The sequence below is a fragment of the Ursus arctos genome, unplaced genomic scaffold (genome assembly GCF_023065955.2).
Source record: "Ursus arctos isolate Adak ecotype North America unplaced genomic scaffold, UrsArc2.0 scaffold_7, whole genome shotgun sequence".
Lineage (NCBI taxonomy): Eukaryota > Metazoa > Chordata > Mammalia > Carnivora > Ursidae > Ursus > Ursus arctos.
This window is the reverse complement of record NW_026623089.1, coordinates 36,665,113-36,678,863: the sequence shown is the minus strand read 5'-3', so window position 1 is coordinate 36,678,863 and position 13,751 is coordinate 36,665,113. Positions and strand designations below refer to the sequence as shown.

Genomic DNA, 13,751 nt, shown 5'->3' with positions numbered 1-13,751 from the left:
AAAATAGCAGTCTTTGATAATGTGAAGCATAAATTTATCATTCACCCTATAATTTATCTTCTCTCTTTTTAAGTAAACATTGGGATTTCTGTTTTCAGAAACTGAATAACCATCAAAGTAAGCCTGAGTGTCTGAAAAATATTCTGCACTTGAGTGTGCCTGGTTTCTATAATGAAAAGATGCACTCAACTCATAGCAATTTTATCAGATTTGAACATTTGGAAAGATACTCCCATTACCAGACTATGCACCACCATCACCACCTCCACTGGAATTACATAAATATATTTAGCACTAAGATGGAAGTTAAAAAAAAAAAGTCTATAATGCTGTTCTTTAGACCTGAAGAACTTAGATCTTGACCAAACATTCAAGACATTTTTTTTAAAAACTCTGGAATCTAGATAGATACATGTGTGACCTACCAATAAAGGCTGCCACAAGTCATGATCACGGTCTTTCAAGACAGTGGTTCTAGGGGTACCTGAGTGGCTCAATCAGCTAAGCATCTGACTTCAACTCAGGTCATGATCTCAGGGTCTTGGGATCCAGCCATGTGTGAGGCTCTCGCTCAGCAGGGAGTCTGCTTGTCCCTCTCCCACAGCCCCTACTGGAGCTCTCTCGCTCTCTCAGATAAATAAATTAAATGTTAAAAAAAAAAAAAAAGACAGTGGTTTTATGTTGGGTTTAATCTCCACCATATTTAGAAGAACTCTAATGTTTGTTATAAACCCTTAGTGCAAGTAAGATAACTTCAGGTCTGAAAATGACCAGCTCTGTTCTATTGTATTCTTACAAATGAAATGCATTGAAATTAGGGAGGGAACTTCAGTTGAAGTGGATCTGCTAAATATAAAATGACAATTTACCAGTAACAAACTCTCATTTGTCTCAGGAGAAGAATTATTTTTATCTTCAAGTGCAAAGTTTCAGTATCAACTCTACAAGTCATTGCAAATGTTTAGGCCAGTTGTAAAGCTGGGGAATCAGTCTACAAGACCACCTCACTTCTGACATCAATTTCAAGTTTGTGGGGTTCCCAGAACCACCCTCAGTTTTGATACTTTGCTAAAAAGACTCAAGGAACTCACTGGAAGTTGTTGCACTCTTGATTGTGGTTTATTACAGGGAAAGAATAGAGATTAAAATCAACCAAGGAGAGAAATGCATAGGGCAGAGTCCAGGAAAAGTAGCAAGCATGCAGCTTTCAGTTGTCCTCTCCCCAAGGAGTCAGGACAGCATTGTTTTCCCAGCATTAATGTGACAATACGTCCAGAGTATTGCCAACCAAGGAAGTTCACTTGAGCCTTGATGTCCAGAGTGTCTATTTGGGGTCCATCACATAGATGATTAACTGCCCAGGTGGCTAATCTCAATCTCCATGTGACCCAAACCTCCCACCCTATGTCATACTATTACTACCTGGAGTGTCCAGGCTCTATCCTCAGACTATCTAGTGTGGCAGCCCACACCGTAAATCACATTTTTAGACTACCCAGTGTAATCTAGAGCCTCTAGGCTGATGAAGACATTCCTATCAAGCATGAAATTCTCTCTCCCTCTCCCTTTGCTCCTCCCCCCACTCACACTCTTAATTAACTGATTAATTAAAACCATCAGTTGCATTTTTTACTTATTTTAAAATAAATAAGTTACTTCAGTTACCAAATAAAAATAAAGCTAATTTTTAAGTTTTGTTTGGAAAGAAAAATGAGTAAGAAGGAAAAAAAGAAGAGAGGGAGTCAGATCATATGTATGTTCTTACATTTACCTTGCATTTTAATGTCATCACTACCAACAGATTTTATTTTCTTCTTTAAAATGGGAAAATGCCACAAATAGGAGGAAATTAATGAGACACAGCAATCAAATGTAATATGGGACCCTGAACTGGACCCAGGAACAGAAAATGAACACTAGGGTTAAAACTGGTGAAATTTCAGTGAAGTCAGTCATCTACTATTAAGTATTACTCTTGGGTATTATGCCAATGTTAATTTCCTGGTTTACATTGTTGTTATAATTCTCTCAGTTGTTACTATTAGGGAAAGCTGGGTGAAAGATGAATGTGAAAACCCCTGTATTGTTCTTGCAATTTTTCTGTAAGTCTAAAATTATTTCAAAATAAAAAGTTCAGGATGCCTGGGTGGCTCAGTCAGTTAAGTGTCCGACTCTTTTTTTTTTTTTTTTACGATTTTATTTATTTATTTGACAAAGAGAGAGAGAGACAGCCAGCAAGAAAGGGAACACAAGCAGGGGGAGAGGGAAAGGAAGAAGTAGGCTCCCAGCAGAGCAGAGAGCCTGATGCAGGGCTCCATCCCAGGACCCTGGGCACACCCTGAACAGAAGGCAGACGCTTAATGACTGAGCCACCCAGGCGCCCCAAGTGTCTGACTCTTGATCTCAGCTCAGGTCTTGATCTCAGGGTTGTGAGTTCAAGTCTGCACTAGGCTCCACACTGGGTGCGTAGCCTACTTAAAAAAGAAAAACTTAAAAGAAAAAAGTTTAAAATGATCTATCTCTGTTTATTCAAGGATTCTTTAAAATAATCATTTTAATCTTTTTGGAGGTCAACCAACTCTTTGATGAAAATTAAGTACTATCTGCTCCGAAAGTTCACTTACGCCATTTTGCAAATTCACAGACCCATGTGGCGCACATCCATGGGCCCCCAGTGAAGAACCCTGGCTCCCAGGGCTGTAGCTAGGACTTGGGTGTAGCAGGAAGTGACATCCAACAGATAATCTGAGCAGGAACAACTTCTACCTCTCACCTGCATTCCCATTCATCCCTTAATCGTCTGGCTGCTTGGGGGGGCGCCTTCCTACAAAATGGGCTGACAGAAACATAGTACTTCATGATCCCTCTTGACATCTCCTCAGAAGGGTCATTATGAAAGGACTACACTCACCCACACAACAAAGTGCACCTCCTCTTTCTGGACCAAGCAGCACCATAAATATATCCTAAAGGGATCCCTAAAGGCAGCCCCATTAAGTGCTACCAAACAGAATAATCAGCTCTGGGCATTAGAGCCTCAGGAGGAAAGGACAGCCTGCGCCCTAGCACTGGAAATAGACGCAAATATATACTGTGTGGGGCATCAATCCCGACCCCAAACTTCCCCTCCCATCTTCTGCTTTATAAGTAACGCCACTAAAAAACTCAATGAAGAAAGGCATAACCAGTTACATGGTAGAAATAAATGGCAAGAATAAAAATCTGTCTGAACTCAGCACAAATAGTCCCCACAAAGATGAATGATTTAGATTTGAATAGCTGCAAGAGTTAAAAAGTTACAAAAGCTAAGATGCACACACTAGGCATCATTAATGCCATTATTAGTATCAGGTAAGAATAGTGAGATCAAACACAAGACGTATTTGCTCAAAAGAACAGAAGCAGCTGTAGAAAACAGGAATGGCTTGTCCAATGAGAGACCATGATGACTTCCAGCCCTGAGAATTAGCTAGCAAGTCAAGAGACATGTGGATGGCTCTAGCTAAGAATTCAGTCTTTCCAAAGAATTGCACTAATGCACAGATCCTTTTCTTTCTGGTAAATTCAGTCCCTAAAGTCTGGCCACTGGGCAAAAAGGCCTGAGAGACAGCCAGATTTCTCAAGCACTGGCCTCCATGATGGACATAGAGGGATGGTTTTGGAGGAATGGGAAGGCTGGTTAGTTTAGTGAATGTACAGAATAATGGTATGGAAGACATAAAACACAGTTGTTGAAAATGACTAAAGGGGCTTGCATTTCTGACACAGACTAGAATAAACACAGACTTGAAACATAATGGAAACTGTTCTAATAATCTCTTCTAGGTGGGCAGATTCTACCACTCTAGACCCAAAGACTGTTCAGAACTATGGCAGCAAGTGAAGGACTAGCTTTCCTTGAGCATTAAGCCATCTCATGGAAACTTCTGGGGCAACAACTCCCTTCAAAGAAACCAGAAGTCCTTTCCAAGTCAATAATTCACTTTACAAACTTGGATGTTGCAGCTTTCATTCCACATTTACGATACAATTATCTGACTTTTTTCCCCCCGGGGAAAATATTCCAGCCATAATATGTACATTTTTAGTACTTTTTGATACATATTACCAAATGTCTAATCAAAATGACTGTCTCAATTTACACATGGAAGAAAATGTCCATTACCCTAGTCCCTTCACAAGTTTTGCCATTCATTAGTTAGGGAAAAAAAATTTCCTGTTTCACCTGGCATTTTAAAAAGATTAATAGCAAATCTGAGTATTTTCTTTAATTCTGTTTTTTTTCTTTTGTGAGTTGCTGTCCTTTGCCAAATTTCCATTGAAATTTTTTTGCATGTTATCTTTAAATATGACAGTTATTAATATTTTCCCAGCTTGTCATATGTTAACTTCATAAATGGTGTTGACACACAGAAGTGCTGGATTTTAATGCAGTCAAATCCAGCAATCTTATTCTTTATTGTTTCTACCTTTGTTACCATGGTTAGGAAAGCCTTTCCTATGCCAAGATTATAAAAGCATTAAGCCATACATTCTTCTGGGCCTTTTGTGGATCTGGGTTTTACATTTTACATTTAATCCATCTGGAGACTATCTTGGCTATAATAAGGTAAACACTTAACTTTCCTTTTTTCCCAAATGGTTAGCCTTTTGTCATAATACCATTTATTGAATTATCTGTCCTTGCCTAATGTTTTGAAATACATGCGAAGCAGGGAAATAGTTCTTTGGCAATTTTCCAAATCTACACTACTGACACCATCACCCTGCTCCCCCCACTTCCTGCTGAGTGTGGGCCTTAAGTTGCTGATGGTGGCTGAAGACTGGGCCCCATTTAGGATCTGGGTGAAGACTGCTAAGCATCTAGGGAGCATTAGGTCTCATCAACTCCAGTCCCAACTGCTTTCTCCCTGATGTCCATTCAGTATTCCCACTTTCCCAGGATTCCTTAAGAAAATTTATGCAGAGTTGTGTGAGAAAAGAACTACGAATCCCTTTTATAGCCACCTTTTCCCACCAAAGCTTTGTCATCTACTTTCATGGTGGGATGTGAAACTTGCCCTGATGTCCACAGCTGATCCTGACCTCAACAGAGCCAATATGCCCAGAGTGACTTCTAGGCGCCTAGTGCTGTTTATCAGCAGGAGAAATGACTCCTCGTGTTTGAGAGGTGATACACACAGTCCTACTGACCCAGCCTTGGGAAAGAAGAAAGCAGAGACACAGCAGACACGAGGACTGGCCTTTGCTGTGTGCTTCCGGGGCTTTAAAAAAGTGAAAGTATCTGGTTGTTCAGCAAGGAAAGAGAGAGAGAACAGTGGCTGTGCCCTGTCCCCTGGTACCCTACCCCTTTCTCTCCCTGACTCTGGAACCAATGACAGAAGGAGGCACCACAAGGACCTCCACAGTGATGCTGAAGGGCCTTTGGGGGGGGGACATGAGAGCAGTTTCCACTGCACACTGACGGACCTTTCTGTGAGGCAGCTGCTAGCCCAGGTTTTAAGAAAAGTGGTGTGTTTGTTTCTCAACTAGACTCTCAGCTCCATTCCTAGGAGAAGGGAGTGTTGTCTTGTTCATGTTTATGTCCACAACACCCAGCACAGTACCTGACACTTAAAATGGGCTCAGCACAGACAGATTCAATTGAACTTAAGTAATGATGTGTTATTAGTAATGACTAACATTTAAGAAACAACTTATTACTTACACTTTGTATAGCCTGTCAAATTAATTTTTTTGTTCTGTTTTGCTTAACAGATGGCTGTGGGGTAGAAGACAAGGGCACAGCAAGAGGAAGATGGCTTTATGAAGCCCTCCATTCAAAAGGCCAAACCAATCTCCAAGTAGGAGCTCTGGAGCAGGGAGCCGGAAGAGAAGTACAATGAGCAAGAGAGCTCCAGAAAAAAGGAAAGCAATGGTGATTCTAAGGAGGAAGGAGCCCCAGGCAACAGCAGCCTCAGTCATCAGGAACTTTAAAGCCATTCTTCCCTGTCCAAATTCCCTCCTGGGGAGAGGCCAGGATCCTATAAAAGTGCATTTGAACGAGGCTTAGGGCATTTTTAGAGAATCTTTATCTCACAGATAGTGGTGGAGTCAACTTGCAAATTCAAGACAAGTATCTTACTGTAGTGATCTGAAAGGAATAGCTCTACACCAGACCAAAGTATCCTCCTCCCAGCCCCTCGAAATTCTCCAGTTGTCAAATTCTTCCCCAGTTTCTGCTTGAAAGATTTTCTCCTAGCTTCAGAGCCTTAACTACAGAATACTGAGTCTTTGCTCAAGCAGCGGCTCAACACATAACCCCTAAGCTGCCAAGGCTTTTCTCCCCCAAGACTTTGTTTCCTTCCACGAAACCTTCAAGAACCCTGGATTCCCGATTTCCTGGCCCAGCGGACGTCTTTACTAAGCTGCTATTCCAGGCCTAGCTAATCTGAGCGGCTGCGTGGCTCCCTCACTCCCGGGACTACGTCGATGGACAGGCCTCCGCTGAGAGGCCGAAGGGAATCCGTCTGAGGGCCCCGCCGGTCGGGATCTTTAGAGGGCGAGCAGCGGGGCACCCCGCGGAACTACGTTTCCCACAGTGCTCCGAGAAGCCAGGACGGCCACGGCCCGGGACGCGGCGGGCGGGCTCGCGCGCAGCCTCCTGGGAGTTGTAGTTCAGTCCGCTCGCGCCGGCGCTGCTGTGGGCTCGGCGCCGGCCTTTGTCTGTCTGCGGGCGCGCGCCGCTGCGGTGAGTGAGGCCGCCGGCCGGGTCAGTGCGCCCGGGCAAGGCGGGGCCGTGTGGGCGGGCCGCCGCCCCCGGGCCCTCCGCGGCCCCCGCGGCCCTGAGCAGGCCTGGCCGGCCTGAGCCCCGAGGGAGGCCACCGGCGAGGGGAGAGGCGTGCGGCCCGCAGAGAAGGGTCCAGCTGGACCGGAGAGCGGGGTGCTGAGGTCCAGCACGCAGGGCGGGCCCGGGGGGGCCTGAGGCGGAAGGGGAGAGTGTACCCGGGGGAGCAGGGGCCCCTCCGACCGCCGCTCCGCAAGACATAGCATGGGTGAAGGCCCCGCACCCTGGAGACGCGGGAGGGGGAAGGCCACAGGCAGGTGTGCCCAGGGGCCTGCAGTGAGGATTTCACAGCACGGTCGGGGGAAAATGTTCTCTCTCTAGGGAGGGGGGATGGGAGACAGGACAGACTTGTCAGGGTGGAGAATGGGAGAAAGGACAAAATGAGTTGAGATGTGTGGAGAAAATAATCATCCCTACCCTCATCTAAACCTCAGACTATTGCCCAAGATGTTCCAGAGACAGCAGAGTTTACCCTCTCTGCTAGGGCTCTCCCGAGGACTCTCAACTTTAGGCCTTCAGTCTGTAGGTCGTACAGATTCTTCACATTTGGTTCTTTTATTCTCCCAAGGGCTGCCTGATATGACAGTTTTGTTAACCTATTTAGTTAGTGAGGAAATAGAGCCAGGGCTGTTTGGTTACTTGCCCAAGGTTGTATAGGGGGAGGGGAAATTGAAGGCAAGAATCCAAGTCTCTCATGGCCTAAATCTGAGTTTTTCCAAAGGGTAAATACCCTTTCTGATAGGAAAAGCAAAACCAATTTTCTATTAATAAAGCCACTTCAAAATCTTCAGGAAATTATTTCCTCAGATTTGTGACCTAGGGAGAAAAATAAAACTATCTCCCTTTATTAACCAAGGCATTTCCTGAGACACAGCTGAGTTGTTACTTGTTGGAAGATCTCATAGCATGTGGAGAGGCAAAGCTATAAATTCTACCTATTGTTCTGACCAAACTATTTGTGGCTTCCCCAGGAACAGAGTCCAACCTTAGGCAGCAGGTTTCATGCACTTTCCAGGGACTCTGGATGGATGTGCAGTTGTTGAGTAACACCTTGAACTAACAAATGAATGTCCTGTAGCATCTTGGCACTCTCATAGAGGATTCCTTTGTAGCTTCTACTCCAAATTGGAGGTGACGCCTCCAAATACAAGTTTAAAATGCCTCTCCAGCCAAAACGAATGTGGCAGAATGTACAGTTGTGAAGACCAGTTGCTTAGGTTAACAAAACAACTGTACCATCACACAACTATTTCATTAAATCAGGAGGCCAGCATTTTGATGAGACATATTGGAGGGAAATAAAGATTATGCACTGAACCACTGCTTAAAGTATACGAATTTAGTAATTAAGGTCCTAAAGAAGAAAATACTCAAAAAAAGAAAAGGGTAAAAAAAGATAGTATGGAGCAAGAGGATTCCTAGGATCTTGAAGAGTAGTAAAGTCTGGTTAAGCATTGTTACATTCTGTTCCATTTTATAAAAATTCTCACGAGCTCTTTAGTGATGAGAAACTAGAGAATTGTCTAGTTTAAGGGCACAGACTCTGGATCTCGAAAGTCTTGAGTCTGATCCTTTGCCCACCCTGGACTCCTTATTGGCTCTGAGAATTTGGGCAGGTTACTTATCCTATTTGTAGTGCCTTGGGCTTGGTTTTGGGAGTCTGAAGTTCTTCCTCTTCCAAGAATTGACAAATATTTACATTTAGAATTGGTATTCTCATATCTTAAAGAATAAGGGAGGGGTGGGTCTGGATCAGGGGCCTCCTAAATATTGTTAAAAGGTAAACACATGAGATCTCTTGTTTTGTCTTTATAACCTGGGGAGAACTGGAGCCATTACATCAGGCAATCCAGATTTCCTCCATTTACTCATACCCCATAATGGAGCTCCTGTTGACTTTATCCTTCTCACTTATCAATTCTCCTGCCTTTTCCTGTTTGTTTTTTTCTGTTTTTTGTTTGTTTTTTCCTCCTTAGGTGTTCAAGAATAGCCCATGGAAGAATCATATGAAGAGGTGGTGATTAAGGTCATACAGCAGGCGTGGACATGTTTGGATTTCCAACAGCTACCCTGCTGGACTGTCATGGAAGATATGCGCAGAATGTAGCATTTTTCAGTGAGTGAGTTGGTTGATCACTGAGATGCCCTCAAATCACAATATTTAGTGTCCCTTTACTCAAGTACTGGTCAGCAGGCTGAGGAAGCAGAGGAGACATTCCTTTGGAAGAGTTCACCATTCCTGGGGGTTATAGGGAAAGCCTACAAGCTAGAATTAGAAATAGCAGTAGAAACAGAGCAAGAGAATGATCTTGATATAGAGATAGTTTTGAGGTAGTCTCTGAGAAAACAAATGTGCAGCTTTACATCTCGGCATAATCACTGAATAAGGGTAAGGCAAGAGAAAATCTTCCTAGGATGACTCCAAGAAAACTGTTAATAGTGATGAGTGGACCTATAATTAAAGTGCAGTAGGAGGCTCAGATGTGGGACAGTATGGAAAACACTGTCACCATCTGCATAGGAAGTGTTTGAGAATAACTTCCAAACCAAAATTGATTTCAGTTCCACCATAGCTTAGTAGACTGAAATAGCATGGATATTAAAGGGGAAAGTTCCTTGGATCAGATTCTATAATTGTCCTAGCTTGATCTATGGTATCAGACAAATTATTTAACTTCCTTGAGCTCCAGGCTCTTCATCTATAAAATGGGAAAATAAACTCTACCTTGCAGGGTTACTGGGACTAGAGATAATAGATGTAATGTATCAAAGATTCTGATATATATTTTCTGATGTCATGGAGCTTACTCCACTGTCAGGAAAACAAATTGATGCAGAGATGGATTTCTCATGTATTGGTCTCTTCAGGGCCCTCTACCTACTTTTATACTGTTTCTTAATGGAGTGCCTCCAAAATTTTAAAGCTTTAGGCCCTACACAACCTGGATTCATACCTATGTTGGAGTCAGATAAAACTTGGTTATGGGGCTCTATTTGGTCCTATATAGTTTTCTTCATTTTCTGAGCCTATATTCTTATCTATAAAATGGAGATAATCATGTCTACCTTACCAGATTCTTTGGGAAGCTAAATTAAACTAAATTTAGAGGCAGTATACTACTGTGGAGCATGCCTGTGTTTGAATCCCAACTCTACACTTAGCTAACTGCAAGATCTGTGACAACCTCCCTATGCTTTCATTTCCTTCTCTGTAGCAATCTCAGGACTGTTTTCAGGATTCAATTATCTATGCAGAGTTCATAGTATGTGTGACACATAATAAGCATTCAAAGCATTGTTTCTTTTTTCCCTATTCTTCTCACTCAGCATATTGGTGCATCTTACATGACTTCCCTCTCATTTTACCAGATGTGATGACAGAAGCCCACCACAAATATGATCACTCTGAGGCCACAGGATCCTCAAGCTGGGATTTCCAGAATTCTTTCAGAAGAGAGAAGCTGGAACAAAAATCCCCAGAGTCTAAGACACTACAGGAAGATTCACCTGGAGTGAGACAGAGGGTCTATGAGTGTCAGGAATGTGGAAAATCCTTCAGGCAAAAAGGTAGTCTAACCCTGCATGAAAGAATCCACACTGGTCAAAAGCCCTTTGAGTGTACCCATTGTGGAAAAAGCTTCAGGGCCAAAGGCAATCTTGTTACACATCAGCGAATACACACAGGAGAGAAGCCCTATCAGTGCAAGGAGTGTGGGAAAAGCTTTAGTCAACGAGGTAGTCTGGCCGTTCATGAAAGACTCCATACCGGACAGAAACCCTATGAGTGTGCTATTTGTCAGAGAAGCTTCAGGAATCAAAGTAACCTTGCTGTTCATAGAAGAGTTCACAGTGGTGAAAAGCCCTATAGATGTGATCAGTGTGGAAAAGCCTTCAGTCAGAAAGGAAGCTTAATTGTTCACATCAGAGTCCACACAGGCCTAAAACCCTATGCCTGCACACAGTGCAGGAAGAGTTTCCACACCAGGGGCAATTGTATCCTGCATGGCAAAATCCACACAGGAGAGACACCCTATCTGTGTGGCCAGTGTGGGAAAAGCTTCACTCAGAGAGGGAGTCTGGCTGTGCACCAGCGAAGCTGCTCACAAAGACTCACGCTTTGACCACCCTCTTCAAAGGAAGTTCTCTTTATGAATTAAAAGTAAAAAAAAAAAAAAAAAAAAACCTCAGACCAAGCAACCTATCCGATTCTATGGAATGAATGGAGACTTTCAGAAAGACCATCATTGGGTAGGGCAAACTGACTTTTCTCCTTTCCCCCAAATGAGTATGAAAAATAAATGTCTTGTTTATTATCATTATCACATATGTTTCATAATTTGTCAGTTTATTTTGACCTAAGTTCCCAAAGTACCTCCATTAATCTAGAGCATACTTCGGAGATGTTCTATGTATAACAGATAACAGATTTTAAATCTGTAGTTGACATCGTTAGTTTTTGTTTTTTAAATCAACCTTTTATGAATCCCAAGGTCTTTTCTTTACACATTCAAATCAATCTTGTATTGGATTTAAGAAAGGAAGAATTCATCCCAAAGAGCTTGGTAACGAATCTTTATCATCTAGAGAGGTAAATTATATCAAAGATCTTTGGGCACAGAAATGCTTTAGAAATACTATGGATTTGAATAGTAATATAATATTGCTCCCAAAGATACCCTGATACCATTTGAAGATGTATACAAGAATGCTGATATCCCAATTCATAATAGTCATAAACTGGACAAAACCCAAAATATCCAACAATAGGTAAGGTAATATATTGTGGTGTGTTCATATAACAAAATATGACAATAAAAAATAACATACAACTGATACATGCAGTAATATGGAAGACTCTCAAAACTTTATGTTGAGTGAAAGAAGACACACACACACCAGGAAAAACTAATCTAATAGAACTAATAGAATACAGATAGCGGCTAACTACGAGGGTAGGGAACTGGGTAAGGACTGACTTGAAAAGGGCACAAGGCAACCTTATAGAGTGAAAACATGCTCTAAACCTTAGTTCAGGTGGTGGATGCATGGGTCTGTACAATTGTCAAAATTCACTGAACTCAGCAGTTAAGAGTCTGCATTTTCTTATCTGTAAGGAATACTTCAGTAATGAGGCAGTTTAAAAATACTGCACACACACACACACACACACACAAATACTTCACACAAGTTCTTTAACACTTGTAAAGAGATGGGGGTCTGTCACCTCTACTTGAGTTTGGGTAGGCTTGTGACTGCTTCAAACACAAAAAAACAGAATTGATGCTATATGATTTCCAAGAATAGGTCTGAAGAGCTCTTTAAAGGTGTGAAAAGTTTCTGCATGATTCTCTTGAGACACTTACTCTGGAGAAAATCAGCTGCCATGTAAAAAAGTCTATCTTGAGGCCACTATGATGGACAAGCTGCATATAAGTGCTCCAGTTGACAACTTCAGCTGAGCTCCAACAGACAGGCAGCAACAACTATCAGCCATGTGAGTGAGTTTTTGTAGATGTCCAGCCAAGTGTAACCTTCAGATGACTGGAGCCCCACATAACATCTGACCAAAACTGTATGAGAGACCCCCAAATAAGAACAGCCTTCCCAAATTCCTAGCACACAAAGTCATTAGAGAAATCAAAAGTTATGGTTTTATACCATGAAATATTTAGGTTATTATACAGCAATAACAGAACATAACATATTTTCTAAAAGGATAAGATACTGTGAAAAGAAAAGGAAAAATCTGGGAGAACTACTCGAGATTTACTTACTGATTAAACTAAAACAGGAAATTATGATTCATGATTCATCAGAAAGCTTAAGATTTAAAAGTAAACATTTTTGACAAAACAGAAGGCAAGGTATAGATTAGTTAACCCAGATACAAGTTACGTGAAGAAGTAAATGCTGGTCTCCAGCAGTCCTGCACTGTAAGAAATTTATTAGGTAGATACACTTCAGTAACAATGAGGCAGTTTCAAAACATTTCCCACAAGTTCTTTAACACTAATATCATGAAGAGATGGAGATCTACTTCATGTCCACTTGAATCTGGGTAGGCTTGTGACTGCTTCAGACACGAAAAAACAACTGATGGGACATCACTTCCAAGAATAGATCTGAAGAGTTCTTTAAAGGTGTGAAAAGTTTCTGAATGATTAGATAGACAGATACAAACATACATATCTATATATAGACATCTTAGAATCCTGGTTCTGCAGAAAATAAATGAGTAAATAAAGAGTAAATTGGTCAGAAAATCTAAAAGATCTCTAAAAATATTCTTCCTATTTTTTATATATATATTATTAAATTTCTTCAAAGATTGTTGGCTGTTTCTATTAAAGTAACAACAAAAGAGAGTTCTAGTTTAAGAGGACAATGTAGGAAGATCCTGGATTCACCTCCTCGCACAGATACACCTAACCAATAGCTACCTGCGGAACAATTTCCTCTAAAAAAAAAAAAAAAAAAAACACAAAAAAAACCACCTAAAAACTTGCTAAGTGACTCCTACAGATAACACAAATGAGAAAAAAACTCACATTGAAGCTGGTAGGAGAGGCTGAGACAATTGCCATAAATCCCACCCCTGGTGCAGCAGCCTACAATCAGGAGAGAACCCACAACCTGGAGCTTCTTTCTGAGGAGTAAAGAGTTTGAGCCCCAAATTGGGTACTCCAACTTCTAAGACTTGAGACATGAGTCCCCAAAACAACTATCTTTGAAAACCAAGAGAATTCACGTTCATGAGACCCACAAGCTAGAGTGAACTGAAAAACAGCTCTTAAAGGGCTCTCACACTTGGACTCACCCCAAGGACCAGCACAGAAGCAGCCAATTGAAAGGCGCTCAGACTTCATGTGAAAGAAGCTTATTTTCTTAAAGTGATGGCCTGAGGCACAGGCATCTAATTTAACAC

General features: G+C 41.8%; 1 protein-coding gene across 4 annotated transcripts; it reads left to right on the top strand.

Annotated features, from left to right (window-relative positions):
• Positions 1 to 6,632: 6,632 nt before the first annotated feature.
• ZNF32 (zinc finger protein 32) lies at positions 6,633 to 11,148 on the top strand. 4 transcript variants are annotated; one of them, XM_026481618.4, is made up of 3 exons: positions 6,633 to 6,730; positions 8,803 to 8,942; positions 10,196 to 11,148. In XM_026481618.4, the coding sequence occupies exons 2-3, from the start codon at positions 8,873 to 8,875 to the stop codon at positions 10,945 to 10,947; spliced, it is 822 nt and encodes a 273-aa protein (XP_026337403.1). In that variant the 5' UTR covers positions 6,633 to 6,730; positions 8,803 to 8,872; the 3' UTR covers positions 10,948 to 11,148. The 4 variants fall into 4 exon arrangements, with proteins under 4 accessions (XP_026337403.1, XP_026337404.1, XP_044233973.1 ...); XM_026481619.4 differs by lacking the exon at positions 6,633 to 6,730 and adding an exon at positions 6,807 to 6,930; XM_044378038.3 differs by lacking the exon at positions 6,633 to 6,730 and adding an exon at positions 6,953 to 7,083.
• Positions 11,149 to 13,751: the final 2,603 nt, after the last annotated feature.

Bases quoted from the DNA above. Each gene is read 5' to 3' on its own strand.
- ZNF32 (XM_026481618.4), top strand. From the start codon at position 8,873: ATGTTTGGATTTCCAACAGCTACCCTGCTGGACTGTCATGGAAGATAT. The intron at 8,943-10,195 runs GTGAGTGAGTTG...TCATTTTACCAG, and splicing joins GCAGAATGTAGCATTTTTCA to ATGTGATGACAGAAGCCCAC.